This window comes from Onychomys torridus, chromosome 21 (assembly GCF_903995425.1).
Source record: "Onychomys torridus chromosome 21, mOncTor1.1, whole genome shotgun sequence".
In the NCBI taxonomy this organism is placed as follows: Eukaryota; Metazoa; Chordata; class Mammalia; order Rodentia; family Cricetidae; genus Onychomys; species Onychomys torridus.
The window spans coordinates 25,104,773-25,125,615 of NC_050463.1; the positions used below are offsets into that span (position 1 = coordinate 25,104,773).

Genomic DNA, 20,843 nt, shown 5'->3' on the forward strand with positions numbered 1-20,843 from the left:
GCCCACTCAAAGGAAGTGCGTCACCGGAAAGAGGAAGTGAGTTGCGGGCCGCGCGCGTGTGCCGCCAGCGATGTCTGCGGACCAGCAACCTTTAGAGTTCCATGCCAAGCGGCACTGGCGTCCCAAAGAGGTGACAGAAGATCCGGAGGAGGAAGACAAGGAGGAGAGCGACGAGGCCAAGAATGGCTTCTCTCTGGAGGAGGTGTTACGCCTCGGAGGCACCAAGGTAACGGCCGCAGGCTCCGGGGAAGGGGGAGCGCACGGCCGCCGGGAGTGTGGGACCCGCAGCCCAGCCTCCGACTTGCTCTGAGCGCCTCCCACGCTCTTAGCCGCTCTTGGGTGGAATGAAAATATTCGCATTGCACGTTTTCTCCTGGGTTTATGCTTCCTTAAGATGTAGGCGAGCTTGTTATTAGCGTGGCGCAGCCGTCACGCCCATCAGGTCGGAGAAAACTGACTTACTGGTCCCTACCTCGTGGGCATCTGTTTTGAACGCTAGTGTGTGTCTAATCTGAATCCACTGGGTTAAAAGTTAATGCCTTGTAGGTTGGATTGATGTTGCCAAAAGGGACCTGCAGGTTTACATTAGCCCTTTATGGAAGTGCCTTTTCCTACCTACACTACCTCAAAAAGTGCTTATTTATTTACTTACTTACTTACTTACTTATTATTGGAGGGAGTGCTGTACGTTAGTACACGTGTGTAGAAGTCAGAGGACAACTTTGTGGAGTCGATTCTTTCCTTTTCGTGGGTTCCGGAGATCGAACCCAGATCGCCAGGCTTGCTTGGCAAGGGCTTGACCCGCTGAGCCACCCCCTGCCCACTCATATAAACTTTCATCTTTGCTCACCTGATACTTTACAAATGCATATATCGTTGCGATTTTCACTGGATTTCTGGGGCTGTCAGCTTGAGCATCTTTTCATACCTTGAAGAAGGTTCTTTGAGAACATTCTTTTCCCTTTAGGGTACATATCCTTGGTACATTTTCTCATTGGTTATCTGTGACTTCCCAGGCAATAGTGTAATCATTCAAATGTGATGATTTTCAAAGATGAAGTTCAGTTCTTCCTGAAGTTCTGGGTTCCTAATACAGTTCTAACCTTTTTTTTTTTTTTTTTTTTTGTCTGTGCAGCAAGATTATCTCATGCTGGCTACTTTGGATGAAAATGAGGAAGTGGTGGATGGAGGCAAAAAAGGGACAATTGACGACCTTCAGCAAGGCGAATTGGAGGCATTCATTCAAAATCTTAATTTGGCCAAATACGCAAAGTCTTTGATTGAAGAGGATGAACCAGACAAAAAAGAAAATGCCGGCAAAAAAGAGGCAAAAATACTGAAGGCAGAAAGTAAAAAACAAAAAGCAACAGAAAATAAAACTGCATCAGAAAAAAAGGTGAAACAGAAGAGTGTACCAGAACAGCATTCAGATAGCAGCACTGTACCCAAAACAAAGAAAGATAAACAACCCGACGTGTTCGAGTTTCTTGAGAGACCAACGCTGTTATTCAAGCCTGGAGGCAAGTGGTATGACGTGGAGTACAGCAACGAATATTCCTCGGAACCCCAGGCTCGGGATGTAGTGTCTGAATACAAAGCCCTGGCTCAGAAGCTTTATGAGCATGAAGTCAGCTTATTCAAAAATAAGACAAATAACCAAAAGGGAGGCTCTTCCACCTGGATGAAGGCAATTGTGTCATCGGGGACACTGGGTGACAGGCTAGCAGCCATGATCCTTCTGATCCAGGATGACGCTGTTCACACGCTCCAGTTTGTAGAGACCCTCTTGAACCTGGTGAAGAAGAAGGGCAGCAAGCAGCAGTGCCTCATGGCTTTGGACACGTTCAAGGAGTTACTCATCACAGACCTTCTGCCAGACAGCCGGAAGCTCCGCGTCTTCAGCCAGCACCCTTTTCACAAACTGGAAGAGTTGTCCAGCGGCAACAAGGACTCGAGAGATAGAAGACTCATACTGTGGTATTATGAACACCAGCTGAAGCACCTTGTAGCAGAATTTGTGCAGGTCCTCGAAATGCTAAGTCACGATTCCTTGGCAACCACTAAGACCCGAGCCCTGGTAGCTGCTCATGAGCTTCTCTGTGATAAGCCTGAGGAGGAAAAGGCTCTTCTTGTGCAGGTGGTCAATAAGCTGGGCGATCCGCAGAACAGAATCGCCACAAAAGCTTCCCATCTGTTAGAGGTGTTGCTGCGGAAGCACCCCAATATGAAAGGAGTGGTGTGCGGAGAGATAGAAAGGCTACTCTTTCGCTCAAACATCAGCTCCAAAGCTCAGTATTATGCAATTTGCTTTTTAAACCAGATGGTCCTCTCCCATGAAGAAAGTGAATTGGCTAACAAATTAATAACTCTTTATTTTTGTTTCTTTCGGACTTGTATCAAGAAAAAAGACATTGAATCAAAAATGCTCAGCGCCATTTTAACAGGAGTGAACAGAGCATATCCTTATTCCCAGATCGGCGACGACAAAGTGAGGGAGCAGGTGGACACTTTATTCAAAGTGCTGCATGTTGTAAATTTTAATACTAGTGTGCAGGCTTTAATGCTGCTTTTCCAAGTGATGAATTCTCAACAGACAATATCTGACCGGTACTATACAGCCTTATACAGGTAAGGGCATGGCGTTTTAGTGAATGAATGTGGCAAAAAAAAAAAAAAACTTGCTACGCTGGACAAAAGGAAGAGTGTGTGTGTGTGTGTGTGTGTGTGTGTGTGTGTGTGTGTGTGTGTACACGCATATATCTCACATAGGCACCCCTCAGTAACTGAGTACTCACCAACTTTGAGCAAATGACATCCTGACGCCTTTGCTCCTTCGTCTTCTGTCTTTTGGGATGGTGAGGAACTAGAACCAGAGGTGTAATTGAAATTCCCTTTCCCCTCCTGTTCTTCATACTGTCAGTAATTCATTCAGCAGGTGTTTTGAATGCTTCGTCAGCCCATGTCCTGGGTGTGTAAGATAGGGCACTGTGAACAGAAATCCCAGCCCAGAGGCCCTTACTAGATGTATGCTAGAGAGTGGGTGTTATGGAGGTTCAGGTTTGGCGGGGGTTGTTTTGTTGCTTTTTTAGCCTTTCCGTTAAGATTTTGTTTGGTGGATCATATAACTGCCCTGGGATTCACTGAGGCAGGTATTTCTAACACTAAGCACTTTTGAACTTCCTTATATTTATATATGCCAGCGAGCTGGGTTGAAGACCTTACCTACCCTTCCTCTCTTTTTTATTTTTTGAGACAGGTTCTCACTGTGTCCCTTGCCTGCTCTGGTATTCATAGAGATCCACCTGCCTCTGCCTCTGCCTCCTGAGTGCTAGGATTAAAGGTGTGTTCTACCACACATGGCCTCTAATTTGTTTTTTATAGTTGCACATATGTATCTCACTTATGAAGGAAAATGTAAAGTAGTGGTTAATAGTTTAGACTTAAGCCACACTTACCAGGGTTTAAAGCTCAGCCAGTAGTTTACCATGTAAGATTGGGCAAATTGTTTAACTCTCAGTAAAACCCTATTGGTAACTTGATTAATCTCATTTTTTTTTTTTTTTTAATTTTATTAGTTAAGTGCAGAGCTGTGCACCTATCCTGTGGCCTGTTACACGGCTTAGAAAGCATTCCCAAAGTTACAGCTAGTGAATGACAGAGCCGGAACCTTAGAGAAGAGCTTTGGGGCCAGTGAGATGGCACAGTATGATAAAGGGACTTGCCAGCAGTCCTGGCAGCTGGAGTTCAGTCCCCGGGACCCACGTGGCGGAAAGAGAGCAGCAGTTGTCCTCAGGCTTCCACGGTGTACACACACAAAATAAAAGGCTTTATCTGGGATAGTTAATGAAGGCTTAGTCCCTGATTGATTGGACCCATCACTTAGGAAGACAGTGTGTGGAAGCCTGGGCAGGGCAATCCCAGTTCCATTGGACCTTGGGAGAAAAGGCAGGAAACCTTAGGAGCCAGAGTTTAGGAAACCGAAAAGTGTAAACATAAGGCTGAGGGAGTACTAGAAGAATGGATTGTAGGTACTGTGGACGTGCAGAGAACAGTCTGGGCAGGGGTGGGGTGTGTGGACGGGATGCTTGTTGTGTTCCGTTGGATCACATTCTCTCCAGTGTCTGTTTTCACTCTGAGAGGAGGTCTTCACTGCAGCCATAGGGGAGGCTGTGACTGGTCATCTAGAGAGCAGAGTCAGCAGAGACAAACTCAGACTCTCCTATCTGCTGCTCCATAGGTGTCAGTTTGTGTGGTTTTGTTAGCAGCTCACAGTGTAACCCTGGCTGGCCTTGAATTCCATGAGAGCTGCCTGCCTCTGCCTTCCAGGAACTGATTACAAGCAGATTGAATGGGTGTCAGATTTTATCATTTGGCTTCTGTGTAGCCTTTCAGGTGAGATTCTGCGTCTATATAAAAACTACACTGTTAGGTTGTACCCTATTGTTTAATAAGACAATTAGAAGAGAGAAAAGTCACAAAACCAATGGTTCTTATATGATGACTTCTTTACTTTTGTGTTCTTCTTCTTGAGATCATTGATTCACATTTTATATGAGACGGCAGAAATAGTCTCTTATTCTAACATATGCAGGAAATTTATCCCTAACAAAGATGAGATTGTTATCATTGGTTGTGAGTCTCTAAACTATGACCCCTGGATGTGAAGATGATCTTATGAATATGAATATGTGAAGATGATCTGACTTGGTTTCTTGTTACAGAAAGATGTTGGATCCAGGGTTGATGACATGTTCAAAGCATGCTATGTTTCTTAACCTTGTCTACAAATCTCTGAAAGCGGACGTCATGTTGCGCCGGGTGAAGGCTTTTGTGAAGCGGTTACTTCAGATTACTTGCACACAGATGCCCCCGTTCATCTGTGGGGCGTTGTATCTTGTGTCGGAGATCCTTAAAGCAAAACCAGATTTAAGAAGCCAACTAGATGATCATCCGGTATGGTTTTCCTGCTTCTTGACCCTGGGGTGCCAGCATGTGGGGCAGTTTTTCTTTGCTTTACTGATGATAACTTAATTTCTCTGGAGCATTCGAGTGTGAGTTCTGGAGTGGGACAAAGCTAGATTCCACTGCCTGGAGTACAGCTAGTTAGGTGGGCAGGACACTACAGTAGAAATTGCAATCATATGAGGTAGTTATGGGTAGTTATAGAGTGAGTAGATCTTTTCAGCCTGTTTCCTCAGTTATGAAATGGAAATAAACAGTAATAACACCTGCCCCTGGTATTTACAACACAGCAAATGTTTGAGGGCTCAATTCTAAAATCTCTCTTCTGTTTAGAAAGAAAGAATATAGTCTCCCTTTTCACTGTGAGTAGTGTTCGGGACCTTGGTTGTGCTTGATTGGTATTTTCGTGTTTTACCAGAATTGCAGTGAATGAGTGTTCTCTGCATCACATAAGTGAATACAGGCTCCCATTGCTTAACAGTCCTTCATCCGTTTTCGTTAGGAATCGGATGAAGAAAACTTTGTTGATGTGGGAGATGACAGTGACGTAGAAAAGTTCACTGATGCAGATAAAGAAACAGAGGCAGATGCGGTGAAGAAGGAAGTCGGGCCGGAAGACGCTGTGACTGCCAGCGGCACAGAAGCCGAGAAACCGAAGGCTGCTTCCTGGGTGCACTTTGACAACCTGAAGGGTGAGGGCTTTGACTTGGGCCTTGAGCTTTCAAACGAAGGAAGAGGTTTCCCCTTTCATCTTCATAGCAGAGTGCGTGCGTGCGTGCGTGCGTGCGTGCGTGCGTGCGTGCGTGCGTGCGCGTGTGGGGGGGGGTACTGACTGACAGTTGACAGTGCTGGAGGTGGAACCCATAGCCTTTGTGTGTGCTGAGCAAGCATTATATGACTGAACTACATTTGCAACCATAATGCTAAAGTTTTAATGGTAGAGAATCACAGGTTATCTTTATTAACAAAACTACATGGCTTGGAAATCAAAGCAGACGCTTTTTAGAGCTGTGGGAGGCCATGATAAAACAATGAAATGCCAGGTGCACTGTAAGTCATTTCTTTAGTTTTGTAAATAGAAGTTTAGGCCTTGTTGAGGCACTTTGGTCAGAGCACGTGCAGACACCCGAGTGTGGCACCCGTGAAGTCTGAGTCTGAAGGGAACTGTCTTTGGTCCTGTCTCTGACCTATGACCCTCCTCAGTTTCTGTGACCGCCATGTTCACCCTTTGCAGTTTCTTACAGCAAGGTTTTGTTTTTAATGGGAATCGAACCCAGATCCTCTGAAAGTGCAGCCAGTACTCTTAACTGCTGAGCCACCTCTCAAGCCCCTTAAAGCAAGTTTTCAAGATAGAAGACTTTCTGGGAAATAGGAGCCTTAAGTGACTTCTATCTGTACACACACAGCAGAGGAAGAGAAGTCTGTTTGTGAATAGAACGTTAGAGCCAAGAGAAAGCGCAGGAATGCATTCTTTCTATCTGAGGCCAGAAGGAAAAAAGAACACTAGCCTTGGACTAAGGAAGTGCTAGACCCATTTCTTCAGATTGCTTTTCTGACTCATGGCTGAAGTAATTCAGCTTTAAATTTCCATTCCGGATATATTAAAGAGAATGCCGGTAGTTGTCAGAAGGCTCTTAAAAGAATTTACCTCTCCAGAGCACAAATTGTCATCCTTTAGGAGGATGGCATGCATGTGTGAGGGCTGCACAGTTAATAGTGTATTTGAAAAACCTTGCTTAAAATGTTAATTTCTGGGGCCAGTGAGATAACTCACCGAGTTAAGAGGAAGGCACTTGCTCCCAAGCCTTGGGGCCCAAGTTCAGTCCCCAGGACCCACAATTTGGACTGGAAGGAGACCTGGCTCCTGAAAATTGTTCTCTGATCTCTCCATGCAGCCCTGTGGCGCTTGCATACTCACACCCACAGGTGCACATACTTAATAAGTAAAAGTGAAATGAAAAAGGAATTTTTAATCTCTTATTTCTGCAAACATGCAAATCTGTTCCAAGAACAAAATTCCTGAATGTAGTTTAATAGCAAGGATTTGGAAAACTACAGCTCTAAAATACACTAGACTTATTCCTTTAAGTTTCTTATTTCCATCTTACCATTTATGACTTGTTTTCTTAGCACTTTCTCTGGCTGCTTGACTGGAGAGATCAGTCATTCTGCCAGTATGTTGCAAAGTTTTTTTTTTTTTCAGGAAGAAAATGTATAGAGTAGACATCAAGATAAATTGTTCAAGGGACTTTGTATTTTTAATCTAGGATTGGATTACTGAACTACTAACAATTGTGAAGATTGTCTGTGAGAATGTAGGTGTGATAGTTTGAAGTGTCTTCTTCAGTTAGGAATAAAGCATTTCAAAAATACCCTGTCCTTAGGTGGCAAGCAGTTAAAGACATACGATCCATTCAGTAGAAATCCTTTGTTCTGTGGAGCTGAAAATACAAGTCTTTGGGAGCTCAGAAAGGTAAAATAATTTCATCTACGTTTTAATTTGTTAGTGGCACATAATCTTCCTTTCATGGCTTATAACACATTGAAACTTTACTTGCAAATGATGAAGTTAATATGAAATTACACATGGGCAAAATATAGTATGGTGTGTTTATTTTACAGAAACTTTTGGGCATGTAAATAAAAATACCATGCCTGGATTACAAATAAGAATGTGGGTTGTTGCATGTAGTTCTCTATAACGTGTGCTGCCATTGTGTGAGAATAGAAATCTTTTACTAAGTTGTTTTATAAATGAAAAAGAGGAGTTGGGTTTCTAATAGCCTTCCTGTGATCAAAAGACAGTGAGTTTCTTCCTATGTACATAATTCTTGCAATGTGACCACAGATCCTCACGCCACTCCATTGAATCTCCAGGATCACAGCTAATGTCCTGGTAGTACCAGGGTGTCATGTTCTTGGTAACCGCGCTAGCTGTAGCACAGGTGATATAAAAAGAAGATGTGGTGAACTGCTAATGCCCTGATACAGTTAAAGATGGTGACACCTAGCTGTGTCTGTAGCCATTAAATTCTGTTATAGTCTTCTCTGCTTGTGCTTGTAGAATAAATAAGGGAAGGGGGAAAGCCAGTATCACCTGCAAATGGTAAAGCAAGGATTGCTTTCGTTGTCTTGACCTTAAATACATGCCAGTGTTCCCTGTGAATCTGGCGAGTGTACACAGCCATTCCTGCTGTGCACCAAAGTGTGAGGGCCAAACTGTTGCAAGGTAGAACTTGGTTAGCTGTTCCTGTCCTATATAGCTGCTTCCTGGTAGACTCACTGGCATGCTGTTTACTCTGAGACACATTGACTTGTAAATAAAGTAATGGATTCTTTTGCTTCAGGCAAAACAACTAAGAATATTTGTTGTCAGTGACAGAATTTACTCTCAAAAGGAAGATGAACCATTGGGCTCTCATAAGCAGTGCCTTGGGGTCAGACCTCTGTACAAAGTTTGCTGATAAAATTAGTGATCACACAAACAGTGCAATTTTGTGCAATGTGGAGAAACTGCCCAACTCATCCAGTGTTTTTCAGATCACCAGTGTACAGTGTTACATATTCACATGTAGGTAAGGTCTAGTTCTTAGTAGACCAGTTAACTCTAAGTAACAAATGCCTAAGGCCAGTTGGTGTGGTTGATTCTACCCTGCAGTTAATTTCCCTTTCTGTATACCATCACAAAAGAAAATCCCCACATAGGTGAAAGACTTATTAAATCCTTAAATCCTTTTTTCAACCACAGATCTGTCTGAGGCTAGATTCTCTTCGTATATGTTCAAATAATAAGGAATACCAGAAAAGATTTTAAAATGCATTTTGTTCTATTCACCAAACACAAAAATATTAATTAACTAATATTTGCAAAATGAGTTAATGCTTCTTAATTTGTAATTTTTTGTTCTGAAAAAAAAACTTATTTTTCATGAACATGTTTACATAAATATCTAGTGGGTGCATTATTATTTATTATTTTCATTTTATGCATATGAGTGTTTTGCTTACGTGTATATAAGTCTACCCACATGCATGCCTAGTTCCCAAAGAGGCCAGAGAGAGTATCAGATCTCCTGGGATTGGAGTTAAAAGCAGTTATGAACCACCATGTGGGTGCTGGGACCTGAACCCAGAACCTCTGCCAGTGCATCAGATGCTCTGAACTGCTGAGCCATCTCTCCAGCCCCTGGATTATTAATTTAAATGAACTATAAACATGTAAAATGTTCCTGCTGTAATTTCTAATGAAGTAAATTTAAAAACAACCCACTTATATGGAAGCTCTTATATCACAGATTTTTAAGTGTACATGTGGTTTGGAAACCAAGATGTTTGAGGATCACTTTCTTATGTATTAGCTCTCAAGTTTTCTCGAATAACCTATAATTTTGCTAAAAATTGACCTTAGAAATAATGACCTTCACATTTCTCTTCTACAGTTATCTGAGCATTTCCACCCTTCTGTGGCCCTCTTTGCGAAGACTATCCTTGAGGTGAGTCTAAAACACTCTTAAGAATATGTAAGTATTGAGGTTTTTGATCATCAGTAGTTGATGGCACAGTTTTCCCGACATGTAGAAGCTGTATTTGCTGCTGTTGTTGGGTCCCAGTAACTTGTTTCATACAGAGAACAAATAGTCCTTCTCCAGAATGATGGAAGTACAGCACATCAGGAAACAGCAGCTGCTTGTTAGAGTCGGCTCTTTGGGGGAAAGTTGCGCATGCTTCCATTCCTGGGTTACTTTTCCAGTGTTTGGGTCTCAGAATGGTTACATAGTCTCCGTATAAATTACCAGTGCATAGTAAAATGTGCATGTCTGTATGTTTAGTTTGTCAGCGTGGTGCACATGAGAAGACTATTTGACAGTTATCATTGTTCATGTGTGCCTCAGATGCAGTGTAGCAGCAGCTTATGTTTTCCTGGTCTTCATATCTGGGTAGATGGGTTATGTTTTTATGAAATCCATAAATCCTCCACCATTTTCCCACCCTTCAGGGGAATTTTATTCAGTATTCAGGTGACCCGCTGCAGGATTTCACACTCATGAGATTCTTGGATCGATTTGTTTACCGAAATCCAAAGCTACACAAAGGCAAAGGTATTCGGCTTCCATTTAATAACTGTAGTTTTTGTTGCTGGGGTTTAGCGAGTGAATGAACAGACAACTACATTAGACTGTCATGATTTACATTTCAGAAAACACCGACAGTGTTGTGATGCAGCCGAAGAGGAAACACTTTATAACGGATGTCCGTAATCTCGCTGGTAAGCACGGAGTCTGCGCAGTTGAAACCAAAAGGATAGCAAAAGACAATGCTACACAAGTTATATTCTTTGACCTATTTTATCCTAATAAAAATTTCAATCATATGCAAAGTGAATAAAATTATAGACCCTCTGGCAGCCATTCCCCAGCCTTAGCAGTTACACCGTTCTGCCTTGCTCAGATCACATAGCTCTGTCAGTAACCCAATGTGTATAATTCATATCATCTGCGGCTCATCTTAGTCTCTTCTGGTACTGGCTGAGGAAAACAGAAAATGCACATGCTGACTTTTTTATGCAGCTTCCTTGTCAATGTAGACGGTGTCCTCCTGTACATGTATTGGGTACCAGTCTTCCAGAGCTGATCCTGCTTCTCTATTCAGAGAAGACATTTCTTCATATACCACGTCCCAGAAATTAGAACTTAGAAGTTCTAGTTATTTCCAGCCAGCCTTCCAGAAATCCAAAAATAGGATTACTCAGAGGTAATTAGAATTGTAAGCCAAATCTTTAAATCCGGTCAGAAATTCTAATTCTATAGAAGAAGAGCTAATATCTGTGAATTCTTCCTTTGTTAGTTTTCCTCTGTATTAAGTAAAATTATAGGAAGTCCTGTTAATTCTTTCCTGTTTTTAGAATTACAAGCATTATTGTTTTTTATTTTACATACACCATTGTATGCTGTAATCCTCCTGCATGTGGGTGGGAGAAGCAGGAGTTAGGGTCATCCTCAGGTACTGCACTGAGTTCAAGGCCAGCCTGAGCTGTAGAAGACCGAGTCTCAAAACCCAAACAAGAAGTGGGTTAGAGTTAGCAACTTCAGAACTCTGAGCGCTCAGTGGTTAAGAGCACTGGCTGCGCTGGGAAAGACCCGGGTTTGTTCTCAGCACCCACACTAGAGGTCTCACAAACCACCTGGGTCTTCGGCTCTAGGAGCCGACACCTGTGGCTGCTGCAGACACCTGCAGTCACATGCCTAAATAAAAGTAAATCTAAAATAGCTTCTCTCCCTCTTGAAACTTGTGTCTTGAGTGCAGTTGGAGAACAGTAAGAGGGCCTGTCCCCCACTGTGCCTGCGTCCTGCCTGTTCTTCTCCCACAGCCAAGAGTCTGGGTGTGGAGACTCGTCCACACACGTCCAGACCCACCTTTGCACTGCTGGACCACTTTCCTCCACTGTCTTGTCTTAGATTTCAGAACCGCCAGTGTTAGATGTAGTGGGAGTGCTTGAGTGGCACGGGGGAATGGTCATAATAAAATGCTTCATTTCTACAGTGAATAGTAAAGAGTTCCTTGCAAAAGAAGAAAGCCAGATCCCAGTGGATGAAGTTTTTTTCTACAGGTAAGATACTTAATACAGTGTCCTTGGGGACTGTTTAAATGTTTTATTTGATACAGCACTTTATTGATATTGAACTGTTTTGAAAAGATCAGGGCATTTGTCCATTTCTTTTTTTGGAGGAAATTTAAATGATTAATTCTGCTACTCAAAATTTTAGTGAAATTGGTCAGCTTGAGGATTTTAATAATGTAGTATGTAAATTTTGGTTTCTGAATCTGACTTTGTGGAACTTTAGGCTTTTGTTTGGAAACTGTATATTGCCCAAGCTGGCCTCCAACTTGGGATCCTCCTGCCTCACCTCCCATGTGCTACCACACCTAGATTCTTTTTCTTATTAGGTGGTGATTCTTTCAGTCTTTATTTGTGTTGATTTACTATAGTAGTAACTGGAGTAATTTGTCTAGGCCGTGACCCTTCAAGCAGAACCAGAGAAGTTCATTGTGAAGCTGTAGTGATCTGGAAAAACTACTTAATTCGATTTAATTTAAATTGCTTTAAAAAGAATAATTTTGTGGGTTGGTGCCGTCGGGAAAGTGGGACGTTTCACTGTGACTTTTGGGTAAAGTTGTTATGATCTGAGGTCATATAGAACCACTGTGTTCTCATCCTCAGATAATTAGTGATGAGGTTGGACCAGCCTTTTCCTATGCAATTCTTTCATTGTTTGTGGGTTGTGAGGGATCAAATTCAGGGCCTTGTTCATGCTAGGCAACATTCTACAAACACCTTTAGCCCTCTCTGCCACATTAAGATGAGTTTGGAGAATGAACTTGAAGACACTAACATCTTGAAAGTGTTTTCTACTTCGTTCACGGTGACTTATACCTGTAATCTCAGCACTCAGGAGACAAAGGCAGGAGGATTATATGTACAGGGCCAGCCTAGGCTACATGGTGAGACCCCTTTAAAAAGCAAAGTATTATGCTTCACATTTCAAAACTTTATAGTGGTTTTGTTTAACTCAAAACACTTCTTATATTAAATACAAATTTTACTCATTTGAGTATCCAGTAACACACTTTTGGAGTTATAATTTGCCTAATTGTCATAAATTATGCAGCTATGTAATATGCATTTTACTTCAGGTATTATAAGAAAGTTGCTGTTGTTAAAGAGAAACAGAAACGCAATGCAGATGAAGGTAGTATAGAAGATGTTGATGATGAAGAATTTGAACATATGATTGGTAATTTGTTTTTCTTGACTCAATTTGTAAAATTATTACTATTAATAGAATGTAGAACATTAGTGGTAAAAGTGAACTTATCTCTTAGAAATCACTGCTCTGCAGATTATAGTGGAAGATTGAGAAATAACATATAGTAACTTGCTCATATCTGTTCTAGAAGAATACATTATTATGCTTTGAACAAATGTGTAAGAAAATTCTATTTGCAGGAGTGTTTCACTCCTAAGACCAAGTCTCTGATGAAGCAGAGACTATTTATTGTTCATAATCTCGTAATTCTGTCAGTGGATTATCCAGAGCGTGGGAATCTTAAACTGAATGTAATCAGATGAAACAGTACATGAAATGGAAGGGCTTAATTTGATGTCACTGTTACATTCTACCTACACTTAGTAAAAAATAAAGTTGTTCTTTTTTGTTTTAGAGATTTCATTGAGCTCATAGGTCTGTATAAGACACACCAGCAGTAGTCCTAATGACAACATTCTGCTGTTGTGAAATCCTGATTCTGCGTTACAGTTGTCGGGGTATAATGTGTATTGCTCTGTCCTCTGCTATCTCTTACAATTTTGTATCATTCTCGGGCAGACACATTGGAAGATGATAACTGCTTCATGCCTGGAAAGGATGATATTGACTTTGCCAGGTAAAACTCAACCTTCTCTTTCCTGTATTTCCCAGATTATTGTTTATCAGAACAGGAGACGAGAGAAATCATGTGATCTATTACCAGTGTGTCTTAGTCTCCTGAGCACACTTTAGAAAACACTGTCTTCCTTTACAAGTTTTGAAGCTTGTTTGTTTGTTTCCAGCAATATGAAGAAAACAAAAGGAGCTAAAGAGAACTTGGAAGATTCAGAGAGTAGTGACGATGAGCTTGGGGACCTGGATGATGATGAAGTTTCACTAGGAAGTATGAACGATGAAGATTTTGAAATTGATGAAGATGGAGGAACATTCATGGATGTGTCAGACGACGAAACTGAAGATGTTCCAGGTACACATTTAAAAATAAATAAACTGTCAGCCATAGTGGCGCACGACTTTAATCCCAGCACTCGGAGGGTGGAGGCAGGAGGATCTCTGTGAGTTCAAGGCCAGTTTGGTCTACAGAGTGAGTTCTAGGGCAGCCAGGACTACACAGAGAAACCCTGTCTTGAAAAACCAAAAATAAGTAAGTAAAATAAAAACAAAACCACAAATTACATAGCTTTCTTGCTAATTCTTAGCCTAGTTTTTAAATACAGGTTTCTAAAGTAAGACACATGTAAGTGTTGGATTTTAATTTTTTTGTTTGTTTTTTGTTTTTTGAGACAGGGTTTCTCTGTGTAGCTTTGCACCTTTCCTGGAACTCGCTTTGGAGACCAGGCTGGCCTCAAACTCGCAGAGATCCTCCTGCTCTGCCTCCCGAGTGCTGGGATTAAAGGAGTGCGCCAACACCGCCTGGCGTGGATGGATTTTAATTTTAATCAACAGCGTTTCCATAAGTTTCAATTGAGCTGCTCTTTAGCATTAGCATAAGGGGCTGGTGCTGTGGCCCAGTAGTAGAGTGCTTCCCAGAATGTGTGAGGTCCTGTTTGGAGCCTCAGCACTACCAAAGAAGAAAGGAAAGAGTGATGAGCTGTTTACCCCAGAAAGTCAATGTTCCTATAGTCCTGTAGCGCAGGGAAAGATAATGTAAACTAGAGATGACAGGGAGCAAGCACAGTTGTGTCTGTGCTGTGTCCTGCCTCTTGTGCTTCACGGCCCTCCAGTACACCTGCTCTGCATCTGCTTCCGGAGCTCAGCAGCAGAGGTTCTTACGTACACAGGTGTTTAAGTATTTGGTCTTGTTAATGGTCATCGAGTAAATCATGTTCTTGCAAACTAAACCAGGGACTCTCAGAGACTGGAGCGTCCTGTACCCTCCAGGCCCATTCTGTTGGGATTGGAGGACTGAACCCACATAGAACAGACACACCAGGCCTTACTGTTGCACTAGACTAGAGCATACATTGAATGGGTGTTTTCCAGGCTTGTTTTAAAATGACTTAACAGTAAACTTTTTTGGGTACCAGATTTTGATGAAGTCGGCTCCAAAGCCAGTACTAAGAAAAGCAAGAGAAAGGGTGAAGATGGTTTTGACTTTGCTGGGTCGTTTCAAGGTAAGAAAATGCATTTCATACCATAGCCGCTGCCATAAGAAGTATTGTTGGTTACTATTTTGGGAAATACATTTAAAAGTTGGTTTGATACCATTTAGGAGGTTTGTTTTTTTTTTCTCAAAGTATCAGTCTTCAGGCACCTTCTGTTTGAGACAAGGGCCTCTCATAGGCTTGGAATTTCACCACGTAGGCCAGGCTGACTGCTCCGTGAGATCCTCGCCCCACCCGTCTTCCCCTATCCCACCATCACTGAGATGGCGGCCACTGAGCTAGCTAGGCTTTACAAGGAAGGGCTCTGGAGACCTGGACCCTGACTGTCACACTCGTAGTGTGCTGCAGATTAACCATCTCCCCAGCCAAGAAAGGTGACATTGGGGTCTTTAACGTGAAAAGACATTTCTCACATGCATCCTTAGTTTTGTCCAAGTTCCTTCCTCTCACATTACATGTCTCTAGATGACCATGTTTACAGGGTCCAGTTACATGTGAACTAACCATTTTACCACCTTAACCTTCTACAGATGGTAATGGATTCAGAACTATAGGTGAGGTTTAATAGACATTTTATTTCCAGTAATATTAATCAGTTTATTGATAACACAATAAACATACTTCAGTCAGCTTTTCAAGCCCAAAGAATGAGACCTGAATTACAATTTATATTTTGCTTGACATACTCCAAACTCCATCCATGTCGATGTGGAATTTTAATCCTGAGTGATACCATTGGTTTCTTGTAAGGATAAATTCTGAACAGCAACAAAATCTGGAAAATAGGAATGCACTTTGAATAACCTATACACAATTTTTTTTCTTTTTTTTTTTTTTTTTTAAGGACCAAAGAAAAAAAAGAAAAGTTTCGATGACTCCAGCCTGTTTGTCTCCGCTGAGGAGGTAACACTAATAGGCTAATCGACTGTCACATTCTTTTCAAGTTTTCTGATAAGCTCCCTCACCCTTCCTTGCTTTTGTCTTTCTTTAAAGTTTGGCCATCTGTTGGATGAAAACATGGGATCCAAGTTTGATAATACTGGCATGAACGCCCTGGCTAACAAAGATAACGCAAGTAAGTAAGCTGATTTCCCATCAGTGAGGTCTTGTGTAGCCCAGGCTTCCTTAAACTTCCTATATAGCCCAGGCTGACCTTGAGGTCTTGATCTTCCGCCTCCCAAGCAGTAGGATTACAAGTGTGCATCACCAGGTTACCTTAAATCTGTCAGGCAGGTTTTTTAAATGGCATTTCCTTGTAGATGTCCTTAAATGGCAGAAAACTTGCTTGGTTTAACCACACAAACTACAAACTCAAACGGTTTTTTTCTTGAGGAGTTAGTCTGTTTTATTCTGACTTGTCTAAAGGTTTGTTCTTATATGATTGAAGGTCTTTTTCATTATTTCTGGTGTTCCTAGTTTCTATTCTTGCATTTGTAAAATACTCAGAAAATATAGGAGAGAACCAACGGTGGGTTTTCACCGTAGGTGGGAAACCACAGGCCGTGCGGCCTGAGCTGAGTTACACTCAGGACTTTCCGTGGGAGTCTACGGTCGCATGCACTCATCCTTCTTTCCCCTTAAAGGTTTCAAACAGCTGAAGTGGGAAGCTGAGCGTGATGATTGGCTGCACAACAGAGACGTGAAAAGCATCATCAAGAAGAAGAAAAATTTCAAGAAGAAGATGAAAATCCCTCAAAAACCCAAACGGCAAAGGAAATGAGAACTTCAGAGTGAATCAAGATTCTACTCACCCTTAATTTTTGCTATCCAACCACTTTTCTTGATCGCCCTCTCTAACTCCGTATATTCCAGACCGTTCAATGGATTTGTAATAAACTATAGAAACAAAACGCTGTCATTTATAAAATCATGCAGATGTTGAACTTACATTGAAAACTCCTTCCGTATTGCCACATGACAAAATGAAAAGGACAGCAGCCCCACATTCACGTCAAGCTCCTAACTCTGATGAGCTGTGTGTCCTGGACCTGGTGGGCTATGCTTAGGTAGCTGTGGTGTCGTCTTGTTCAACTCTTAACTGTCGTGAGGTAGACATTAGCTCTTTCCACAGAGAAACACTATGCCTGAGGAAAAGTCTGTTCTAGCAGTAACCTTAAGCCATGGTAAGTCCATCACCACCTGAGGTCTCATTCTGGAAATCTTAACCATTGAAAGAATTAAGGCTCCTGCTTGGAGGGTGGGGTGAATAACTCAGTGGTAGATCATCTGTAAAGCCTGGGGTTTAGTCAACAGAAGAGTAAGAATTAAACCAAGAGCTAACTGTTCTCAGCTAAGTAACTAGGTGAGTCCTCAGTGTGTGCTCTCAAACTGATAACAAAGTCATTGAGTCCAAAACTGTAAAAGTACCACAGAGTTTACAGGCTATTTTGCACTTGAATTTTTACTTGAAGAAAAACATACCTTCCAAAACGAAGGGAAATGTCTTGCTCATTGTTTGCCTGAAATCTGGTATTTAAAAAAAAAAATCGTAGTATTAATATATTAAGCCACAGTTTATATTAGTGGCTATTAGAATTTTGTATTAAGGTCCCTCTGCTAATCCAAGCACTGAATCTTACAGGATAGGATATGAATTACATTAATCTTAAATACAGCCTTTAAAGCTTATGGACATGCAGTAGCATCCTGGGACAGTGTCCTAGTAAAGTACCCTGACCATTTTAACAAACTATCATCAGTAGGGAAAGCGATTCCAGTGTCTACTGCTAATGCTGAGAATGCTGTGGCCTGAGCTTGTTCTGAGCTTACGGTGGTGGTGGCTCTTCCGTGGAGTACCAAACAAGTATAATGCAGGCCCAGCTGCCTGCATCAGTTCATTCTGCAAGGCCATTCAGTTCTGAGCCAGAACAGGAACCCTTGCTCTTCTTCCCCAGGAAAACCCAGGCTCCTGATCTGCAAGTCAGATGTGATCTACCTGCTCCACAATAACAACTACCTTCCTCTCCCCCCGCCCCACCCATAAAAATGTCTAATAGCTTCAATCTGAAGAAACACTTCGCCCAGAAATGCAACTAGCATTTAGTACAAACCCAGCTCAAAAACCTTAACTACTGAACTGTGTTTACCTTGGCTGGAGTTCATCTTTCTAAACAAAACATAAGCTCCAAAAACACCCACAAGTTCAACTGCTAAAATGCCTTTAAAGATCTTCCTTGCCAGCGGTTCCATGGTTCGGGTCATCCTAAAATGAACAACATGAACGAGCTGTTGAAACTTCTGTGACCACATCTCTAAAGACCTCCATTCCCAGTTCAGTGCTTTTTAGTATGGAACCCAAAAGTTAGCAGTATTTGCTTTAGCCCTTCCTACATACAGCCTCCAATCGACATGCCTTGGGAGTATGATAAAACCAGGACCCATGACAGGATAAAGCATAGGCATTCTGAGAAGGCTTACACCTTTTTGCAAAGCAAAAATGGAGGAACTAAGGCTTTTTAGTGTCTGATACAGAACGGGGAAGCCGGTGAGACAAACTGTTTAGCTGACCTAGGAATTAAAATACAACCTAATTATAGGAACAACATTTGAAGGCCCTTTTGGAGACTGCCCTAAAGAGGAAGGCCATTTTACAAGTGGTGCCGCAGTTCATGCCCTTCCTAGAGGGATGTGAAACTGGACAATAATCTGCTCTCCTCTGAGCACTGGAACACTTCAACTGCACCTTCGCCAAAGCAATGCACATCCCTAAGCTTGCGGTCTGCTTCCCACTCCCCAGATTTTGACTCAGCAAGCCTAGGGTGCGCACCCCAGTAATCTCCTTTGAAGTCATTTCAGTATTTATACCAGATCCTAGCCCATGAGGTGGTCGGTGACTGGGTGGTGCCCCAGTAAATGGCAAAACTACAGTGACAGAAACCTCCCTCCCCGTGTGGAAAAACGAATCGAGAAAGGGGTGTGAGCGTTGAGCTCTTAGCAGGCGTCCTGAGTTCAGTTTCCAACACTCAGGGGAGGTGTCTTTGAGGAAAGGTTATACAGCAAATAAGAACGTGAGTTGCTGAGTATGTGAAAGGTATTCCAGTTTTCACTCTGCTTCCCTATAACCTCAAATCAAAAGAACCACTTCTCCGGTTGGGGATTTAGCTCAGCGGTAGAGCGCTAGGTCCTGGGTTCGAGCCTCAGCTCAAAAAAAAAAAAAAAAAAACCACGAAGCAAATAAACTCACGTATAACTGGGGGTAGGGCAGGAAGGACAGCTGTCTTCCTCTATTCCCACTCCTCTGCATCACTGACAGTCATGTTCAGCACCAAGTTCTGCAAGCTGTTTTTAAGGTTCCGGGGCTGGGGCAAGGAGAGGCACAGCACATCTGCCTGCAGCCTATCCCATAGATTAATCTGAGCAAAATCTTTTTTTTTTTTGATTTTTGGAAGAGAGCGATGCTAGGTTTCAAACAGTTCAAATAGCCAGGCGGCGGTGGCGCGCGCCTTTAATCCCAGCACTTGGGAGGCAGAGCAAGGCGGATCTCATGAGTTCGAGGCCAGCCTGGGCTACAGAGCGAGATCCAGGACAGTGAAAGCTACACAGAGAAACCCTGTCTCAAAAACAAACAAGCAAGCAAAAAACAGATGGACATGTTACATTCCAAGGCCCTGCACTACGGGAGGGTTCTACTTAATAATAATGCCCGTTAGTCACTAGGGGCACACCTGTCCAGACCAGATGGCTCAGGGAGACCAAAAACAATGGGGCCTTCTTGCACACGCTGAAACGCAGGTGAAGCTGCCCTACGTGTCCTCCATAGTTGACTGGGGGTAAGGGAAGCCGGCCGGATGCAGGGGATGCAGCCCTGCGCGTCCTCCTCCAGGGTGGACCCGGGGTAAGGGAAGCCGGCCGGCTGGGCACAGATGATGCAGCCCTGCACATCCTCCAGGGTAGATCCCAGGGTAAGAGAAGCCGGCTGGGTGCAGGTGAAACTGCCCTGCGCGTCCTCTAGGGTAGATAGATCATGAGGAAGAGAAGGCGGCCGGGCGCATGTGATGCAACCCTGCGCGTCCTCCAGGGTAGATCCCGGGGTAAGGGTAGCCGGCTGGGTGCAGGTGAAACTGCTCCGCGCGTCCTCCAGAGGGTAGATCACGGGGTAAGGGAAGCCGGCCGGCCGGGCGGCGCTGCGACCTGGGGCTGCTGCTGCCCCGACGCACCCAACAGCGAGCGCCCGGCATTACCCGGGGTGCAGGTCCCAGCAGGCGCCGCGGTGCCCGGCGACCCGGAAACGCTGGCGCCTGCCCTGCGCCAGCGGGGCAGTCTCGTTCGGGTGCTCTTCCCTGAGCCAAGAATGTCACATAGAGCCCACGCGCCCCAAGCTGGGGACCCGACGGCGCAGGACACACAGCCAGGTCCTTACCTGAGGCCTGCGCACCCCGACGGCGCACGCGCACGGCCGCAGCGCCCCGCGCCCCGCGCCCCGCCCCGCGCCCCGCCCCGCCCCAGCTCTAGCTCCGCCCCGCCCCAAAAGGGATCATGACCTAGCTACACTCCCTGACTCTAGCATAGTAGCTGTGGGAAGCTGTTCACTTTACTGACAAGGTTATCGTGCCCTCGGGCACACTTAGATAAAAGAAAGAATTCACATTTGAACCCAGGACACCGCCTCCAAATCCTGCACACTCTAAACCCAAAGTGTATGGGAGGAACAGCAACAACCCATCCCCTGGGACCCGCCAGAAATGTGGAACCCTGAATCAGGATCTGCCCTTCCGCCAGATCCCTAGACAATCAATCCCTTTGCACGATAAAGTTGAGAAGCGCTACCCCTAAGTACTGCCCAGTAGGCAAGAAGAGAAATGACCCAAGGGAAGGAGAGAGAAGAGAAAGAGAATGGAAATGCCGATGAGGGACCACGTGCAGGGCAAACCCTGGAGTGCCAAACTATGTCTCCTTTCATGAAAATGTGCTCTTAGGCCAGGCTGCCCATCCTAGGAAGCTATGAATGCGA

The 20,843-nt window shown here is 43.5% G+C and overlaps 2 protein-coding genes across 3 annotated transcripts; one reads left to right on the plus strand and one right to left on the minus strand.

Annotated features, from left to right (window-relative positions):
• The first annotated feature begins 32 nt into the window (after positions 1–32).
• Cebpz (CCAAT enhancer binding protein zeta) lies at positions 33–16,782 on the plus strand. Its single transcript, XM_036170867.1, has 16 exons — positions 33–226; positions 1,136–2,628; positions 4,722–4,953; positions 5,465–5,654; positions 7,347–7,435; positions 9,402–9,455; positions 9,959–10,061; positions 10,160–10,228; positions 11,503–11,569; positions 12,655–12,755; positions 13,347–13,404; positions 13,571–13,755; positions 14,816–14,902; positions 15,738–15,796; positions 15,887–15,968; positions 16,477–16,782. The coding sequence occupies exons 1-16, from the start codon at positions 71–73 to the stop codon at positions 16,611–16,613; spliced, it is 3,162 nt and encodes a 1,053-aa protein (XP_036026760.1). The 5' UTR covers positions 33–70; the 3' UTR covers positions 16,614–16,782.
• On the minus strand, positions 15,449–20,303 carry Cebpzos (CEBPZ opposite strand). Of its 2 annotated transcripts, none has more exons than XM_036170868.1 (5): positions 20,253–20,303; positions 17,980–18,095; positions 17,315–17,359; positions 16,645–16,729; positions 15,449–15,668 (listed from the first exon to the last, which is right to left on the minus strand). In XM_036170868.1, exons 2-4 carry the CDS (start codon positions 18,092–18,094, stop codon positions 16,647–16,649), a joined length of 243 nt encoding a protein of 80 aa, XP_036026761.1. In that variant the 5' UTR covers position 18,095; positions 20,253–20,303; the 3' UTR covers positions 15,449–15,668; positions 16,645–16,646. The 2 variants fall into 2 exon arrangements, with proteins under 2 accessions (XP_036026761.1, XP_036026762.1); XM_036170869.1 differs by lacking the exon at positions 20,253–20,303 and adding an exon at positions 19,077–19,346.
• Positions 20,304–20,843: the final 540 nt, after the last annotated feature.

Coding starts and splice junctions, on each gene's coding strand:
- Cebpz (XM_036170867.1), top strand. CDS start 71: ATGTCTGCGGACCAGCAACCTTTAGAGTTCCATGCCAAGCGGCACTGG. Junction 5,655..7,346: donor GCACTTTGACAACCTGAAGG/GTGAGGGCTTTG, acceptor CCCTGTCCTTAG/GTGGCAAGCAGTTAAAGACA. Junction 11,570..12,654: donor GATGAAGTTTTTTTCTACAG/GTAAGATACTTA, acceptor ATTTTACTTCAG/GTATTATAAGAAAGTTGCTG.
- Cebpzos (XM_036170868.1), bottom strand. CDS start 18,094: ATGACCCGAACCATGGAACCGCTGGCAAGGAAGATCTTTAAAGGCATT. Junction 17,360..17,979: donor AAAGATGAACTCCAGCCAAG/GTAAACACAGTT, acceptor TTTAAATACCAG/ATTTCAGGCAAACAATGAGC. Junction 16,730..17,314: donor ATTTCCCTTCGTTTTGGAAG/GTATGTTTTTCT, acceptor TTGTTTCTATAG/TTTATTACAAATCCATTGAA.